General features: G+C 38.9%; 1 protein-coding gene across 1 annotated transcript; it reads right to left on the bottom strand.

Moving 5' to 3' along the window:
* Positions 1 to 6,297: 6,297 nt before the first annotated feature.
* LOC110880793 (uncharacterized mitochondrial protein AtMg00810-like) lies at positions 6,298 to 7,020 on the bottom strand. The gene has a single exon (XM_022129245.1). The coding sequence runs from the start codon at positions 7,018 to 7,020 to the stop codon at positions 6,298 to 6,300; it is 723 nt and encodes a 240-aa protein (XP_021984937.1).
* Positions 7,021 to 7,316: the final 296 nt, after the last annotated feature.

Here is a 7,316-nt window from a genome sequence, read left to right as displayed (position 1 = left end):
TCTAATTGCCACATGTTACAAGGATATGGCTTCCTACACTTTGTAGGAAAAGTTGCCTTTGTAGCCAACTCCTACCCTATATATATATATATATAATTTTCCTTCATATTTACAAAACGTAAAACTTTTTCGAATACAAGTCGAATATATATATATATATATATGTTATGTCGCGATACGTCGGTTCGATATTTAATTATCAATACACAAGTTATATATGCCGGTCTGGTTGTTATTATATGGTTTTATTAGCTGGGTCGGTTTAGAGCTCGGTTTTGCATCGAGATAATATTTACATAACAATATAAATGAAATTTGCGTCGTTAAGGTTTTATCAAGTCTCGTGTCTACCCGTTGATCGAGCTTGACCGGTTTCACCATGTTGACACGAGCCGAAAACTGACTCGGTTTGACCATGTTGACCCGAACCCGAACCGCGTGGCTAGGGCGAACAAACACGAACAAGACCTTGTTCGTGTTCGTTTGTTAAGAAATACTTGTGTTCACTAACGGTTCATGAACACTTACCGAACAAGATTTTATGTGCGTGTTCGTTTGTTAAGGAAATGAACTTGTTTGTGTTCGTTTTTGTTTGTTTGTTAATATTAGGCAACGCACGTGATGAATAAAAATGAGCACAAAATAATGTTCATGAACACAAATGGAAACAAACGCACACAAACAACCGCATACTATTAAGCCAAAAAGACATTCCTAGGCATTCCAAAGGCCTGTTTAAGTTAATTTGCGTCTTAAAACACTGCTTATTATTGTCTTAATGTTCAATATGTGCATAATTATAAACCGAAAATTACCAGTATTCACATTCTCCCATGTTAAAGAAATTTTGTCCTCGAAATTTAGACTATGATGTCTTCTAAGAGTTATGTCATGTGTTGGTAAATACAAATAGTATCAAAGTAAATGACCACGTAGTTGAATCAATATATGTTCGAATTATGTGAATACAAGGACAGACTACAACAATAAGAAACCAACGGTTCAACCGCATTTGTTTCAGAAATCGATGTCAAGTGAACGAGGTGTAATGATACAGTCACCTGTGACTAAGTTTACATGGGTCAAACAATAGAGAGATTATGGCCAATAGATGTCCAAACGAATGTTCACAATCTACAAATGAATTTTAGAAACAATAGAATTTACTACTGAAGGAAACTTTCATTGGTCATTAAATAAGTGATACTTAGAGATCAACAAGCTCAAATGAACTAGGAACATGAAAAATGATTTGTCAACTATCGGACCATAACATGAACAAGAATCAGTATGTTGACATTTTTGAATTGCAAGGATACACCGAAATACCATAGAATTTAGTGTATCATTGTCTTAGTACATAGTTATATTAAGACTACTCTTAATGATGAGTCAAGCGACAAAACATACATAGTTTTGCATGAAACGATTGATCATGATTAGTGCAAACTATAAGTTTATACCGACGCCGCAAGCTGTCGAAGTGATCGAAATAATTCAATAATAGCGGTGACCGAACAAGTTCACCGTGTTTGCAATCAGATGAGACGCTCAACGAAGTAAATCTAAACATTTGTTCCAAATAAATCTCATAGGATTTTCAATTGATGATGAAAGATCAAATAAATAAAATTTTCAATCGATGGTGAAAGAGCAATGAATATCATAAAATTTTCAATCGATAATCAAAGAACTGTTACAGGTACAACAGAATATAACATGAATCTGTGTACCATTATCTTAACACAACACAATTGTATTAAGACTGTTTTAAGATAAACCAAAGAGGTGGATTTAAAAAAAAATCCGCACATGAAGTGTGCGAACGAGATTAGCTCATGCTACAAATTAGTGAAAACGCCACCACAAGGTGTCGTAACAAAACAAACGATTCAATGAACGTGAAGACCAAGCAAGTCTACTATGGTTCTGAGCAGATGAAGTGCTCCTTGAAATTGATTTGAATATGATGTTCTCAATACATCATATGGTGCCTTGAACTGAATGTATACAGTTAGAAAGTTCAAACAATTGAACTTGATTTCGGTACAATCCAACAACGAATATATGTATCGACAAGGAAATTTTGACATGGCTACAACAAAAAATCATGTATGTAACTCGAAAAGAAAAGAAATTTCAAGAAATTCATTAACTCGATATCAAGGAGTCAACACTTACAATAATGTAGGTCATCCAGATCACAATGCAAAAATTGGGTATAGCGAAATAATATTTGAACTATTGATAAAACAACCCTTCGATGTGGGGCCCTTTATAGCCTTCATGAATCAAGTTAACCACATGCGTAACAAATTAAACATGCATAACATATGAATTTATCAAGAAAGAATGCAAATGGGTCTTCGCTAACATGAAAGCAATTCTCGTGATACAATGACCATTAGGAGGAGTAGAGGTGTGAAAATCTACTCACTATATGCAAAAGTCAGAATTTCAATAAAAGAAATTTGAGAACTTTACCTGCAATTTCCTATGATGACTTTTGTTATGCGACATCACCACGGAATGTCGAACATGGCGTAACCGCCATTAAGGAAGTAGGGAGATGCGAAGACATGTGATTTCATATTAGCTTATGTACTGGTTGTTGTGAAGTCTCGTTTGGACGTACTTTGGTGTAACACCCCGTGTTTCGAAAGTCAAAGTCAAAGTCAAGATTGAAGTTAAAGTCAAGATTGCTAATTGCGATCTGTCTCTCCTTGCTCAATTCCTGTTTTGACTTCTTTGACTCGTAGATAGTCTATTTTATGCGTTACGTTAGTTGTATTATGTGGAGTAGTTATTAATAATCGAGGTTTATTCGATATTTATCGCATATTTGATCACTTTATCGCTTATCGCAATCGCACTCGCAACTCGAATTACGCATTTTGGTTATTGTTTAATGTGTGTGTGCCTTTTATGTGTTACCTGTGCATGTTTTATTTATGTTATGTTGTGGTGATTAATCGAAACTCAATCGCAATCGAATCGCAAACGCTACACGCAAGTAATTTAGGATGATTGTATGTTAGATATAGTAGTTGGGATTAAAAGTAATTTGAATAGAAAACTCTACTGCATCGCAACGCTCGCAATCGCAATTGAAACGGCAAAACTCGACGCACCGAACACACGAATCAAGTGGCTAATCGACCAAGTGATCAGCCGATCGACCAGCCGTTCGATCGAGCTACCACTCGATCGACCAGCTGCTCGATCGAGCTGCCAACTCGATCGACCAACCCTTTCCTCTTTTGGTAAGCCTATAAATACCCCTGTCAACATCACAACTTACCACTTTTGGCACTCTCCTGTCCGACCAGCGCTCCCACCTTACTTTTTCTCCGATTTCTAGCAATTCCGGTAAGATCTCAACCTAAATCTTGTACTTCTTTGATCTACACTTGATTCTACACCTTTCTATCTTTTGGATATTAACTTTTAACCGTGAAATCACTAGATTTGGGCTGTTCTAGGATGATGTCATCATGGTGTTCTTGAGAACTTCATGTTTTGGCTTCAATCCACCAAGAACAACTTAGATCTGAACGATTTCCACACAAATAAACAAAGATCTTTCATAAGATCTAAACATATTCACGGTGAAAGGGATTGAAAGATGGTTTCCCAACTTTCTTTCAACTCTTTTACACTCAATGCACTTAAAACCGATAGAATCGGAGCTTGTACTGACTTTCTACTCATTCTTGTAGTTGCGTTGGTTCAAGATCTGGATTCTATCCACGAGACCACCGATTTCGGGTTAACCAAGAACGACCGTCTTGAGCCGGTTAACTGGTTGAACTTGGGTGATTCCTGTTCAATCGGGTCACTAGGGTTAAGATGGGGTTCTGTTGATTAACACGTTGTCACACCGCCTCGTAAAATGACAAACTATCAAAACAAACAACTGTAAGACGTTCGGAATGACCAGGATGGAATGTCGTCTGATCGGACTACCATCCGATCGGATTGTCACCTGATCGGGTTGTCACCCGACCGGCTTGCACTTTGGCCCCACATTTAACTTCTAAATTCAAACTTTTGAAGGAGGAACATTGAACGAAGTGCTGACCGATCGGATTACCACCCGAACGGACTGCCACTCGATCATGTAACGTTCAGACTTCAATAACTTAAACAACTTTCAACATGTTCAATACCAGCAGATTGCCACCCGATCGGACTACAATCCGATCGAGTAACAAACTGCTGTGAACTTGTTCTCACTAAAGTGTCCAACCAATCGGGTTATTGTCCGATCGAACGTCCGTCCGATCGACCGACTTGAAATGTAGAGATACTTCTGTGTTTTCAAATGCTACAACGAAAACTTTAAAAGTCAAGCCATCACACACAAACACATCCTTCCCAAAGGAAGTAACAATCCACTCGAAAGGTCACCCGATCGGATGACCATCCGAGCGGACTGTCACCCGAACGACCGGCTATCCGATCGGACTACCATCCGATCGAACTGCTGTCCGACCCACTGATACTTGTATTGTTTTATGCGTCGCTTATTGTTACGCTATCATTCTGATCAGGCTAACCTTACTCTCTAGCGCTCCCTTCAATCCACCAATCGCTGTGAGTATACTCGATCCCTTTCTACTTTACGCACTTTTAGGTGTTACATACGTTACTTATTCTAAATCACATCGAACACACTACGCAATACTTTAACGCTAACCGTTACCGCATGTTATACGTGACTTAATGAATGCTTGTTTGTTATGTTTACACATGGAATGCTATCTACCTGCCTTAGCAACGATAGTACTATTTGTTTGGACTCAGCACCTGTTCACTCAGGGGTTGTTAAGGACAATTTGTTACATGGCTCACAGTGGTGAGTGTGTATTACGAACTGCCTTGGGCAGTCAACCCGCAGTCATTGGTATCGATAGGTTCATGTCGATAACTAACATGCCTCATTTTACACTATGTACGTGCTGGTTATGCATAACGATTTCGAACTCTATTATATCTATTAAACTTGTATGCTCACCTTTACACTATGTGTATTGACTTTTACTTTAACGTATGTGAAAAGTGCTTAGGATGCTTATTTGCTTACTTTGCTGTGAAATCGAGGCTAGGAAAGACCTAGGCCAATAATAAACAATTGTCTGTAATAAAAATCTGAGTTGTCGGAACAGAACAATTTGACTAGATCTTTTCGGTAATAATTGTATTATCTTTTATGACATGGTATGGGACATGTTGCTTTAAATAATTTGTAATTATAGTTGTTATGGAAACTTCTGGACAGTCTGTTTCGCTCAGTGACGCGCCCCGATGATTCGGCCATCGGTTGGGGTGTGACATTTGGCGTGATTCATATCATTGTGGGGGTTAAGTGTCGAGTTGCTACACCTTGGCCGATAGTTCTCCCGCTGACGGCATTCTCATTATTACTGTACTGCCTAATTGTGTTTTCTCAAAGGCCTTGCCTCGAAAGTCGTATGTGATGTAATTCAACATTCTTTGATTCATAAGTTAAGTTCCATGTATATTTGCGCACCAGTATTTCGTTTTACGTAGGTTACCTGTTTGAGTAAATAAAATAGCATGGATAATACAGATAATGGCATTTGCCCGAGTTAATAGTCGCAGCTCCTACTTAATGACCTTTAATGGATTTCGACATAAGTTTTCCAAAGGTCTTAAATGCATGTTCCCAAAACTCTCAAAGTTTTGCTTACTGTATGTAACTGTTTTGTGCACCGTGTATAAAACACAACACTAGCGTATGTTTAAAACCAAAACATTGACTCATTGTTTCGGCAACGGTTGGAACCCATGTTTAAGTCTTAGGTGCTCTGTATGTATTCAAAGTCTTAATAATCCAAGCATCAGATGGAATAATTCCTTGATGTTTATTTACACAAATCAATCCATATAAATATACAAGAGATGAGAGTAATTCTAGGATCTATCTGTGGCGAAAATACAATTCTAACCAACTAATAAATATTGGAAATCACATAATATATTCCTAATAATATACTAAGATATTATTAGCTAACACTCCCCCGCAGTTTGAGCCGTAGAAGAACGAAGGCATAAACTGGAGCGAAAACGTTGGAAAAGATGTTTGGGGAGACCTTTGGTGAAGATGTCCGCATAATGGTAGTCGGCTGGTACGTGGAGAACTTTGACAGCGCCAAGGAGAACTTTTTCTCGAACAAAATGAATATCCAGTTCGACGTGTTTGGTGCGTTGATGTTAGACTGGATTTTTCGCAAGATAGACTGCCGAGATGTTATCACAATATATAATGGTGGCTTACCTAACCGGGACTTTTAGTTCAAGAAATAGATTACGGATCCAGCTTGTTTCGGCGACTGTGTTAGCAACCCCTCGATATTCTGCTTCTGCACTAGATCGTGAAATGGTTGCCTGGCATTTAGATGACCAAGAGATTAAATTATCGCCAAAGTAGACACAATAGCCTGATGTCGACCGGCGTGAGTCCGGACACCCACCCCAATCCACGTCTGAGTAGGCCGTTAGCGTAGTAGATTGAGAGGGTGTGATTAGCAACCCATGAGAGAGTGTACCTTTAGTGTACCGAAGAATCCTTTTAAGCAGCTGGAAGTGAGGCTCGCGAGGGGAATGCATGAAAAGACAAATTTGTTGTACGACATAAGATATGTTTGGTCGAGTGATAGTGAGATCTTGTAAGGCACCGGCTAAGCTGCGATATAGTGAGCCATCCACAAAAGGTGCTCCTGGAGTGGCGCTTAGCTTTGATCCAACTTTGACCGTGGTGCTAACCGGGTTACAAGTGGTTATGTTAGCACGTGACAAAATATCCGCAGCATAGGTCGACTGAGAGAGGAACAAGCCGTTTTTATGTCGTTGAACTGCTATACCGAGAACATGATGTAAAGCACTGAGATCGGTCATGTTGAACTTAGTAGATAATGATTTTGTGATGCTGCGAAGCAGAGAATCACTAGATGTTGTCAAAATAATATCAACCACATATAAAAGTAGGTAATCCATTTGGTCTCCCTTGTGATAAATGAACAGTGATGTGTCACAGACGCTACTTTTGAAACCACACTTAGATAGAAACCCTGCAAATCGTTGGTACCATGCCCGAGGGGCTTGCTTCAAACCGTAGAGAGGCTTGTTAAGTTTACACACATATTTAGGATGTGACATTGAGGTGAAACCTGGTGGTTGAAACATATACATGGTTTCCTTTAATTAAATCCCCATGCAGAAAAGCATTTTTAACATCGAACTGATGAATCCGCCATGCCCATGATACTGCAAGACTGAGAACCGTGCGGATT

Source organism: Helianthus annuus, chromosome 10, assembly GCF_002127325.2.
Source record: "Helianthus annuus cultivar XRQ/B chromosome 10, HanXRQr2.0-SUNRISE, whole genome shotgun sequence".
Taxonomy (NCBI): domain Eukaryota; kingdom Viridiplantae; phylum Streptophyta; class Magnoliopsida; order Asterales; family Asteraceae; genus Helianthus; species Helianthus annuus.
Note: the sequence above shows the minus strand (reverse complement) of the source record. Positions and strands in the feature narration are given on the sequence as shown.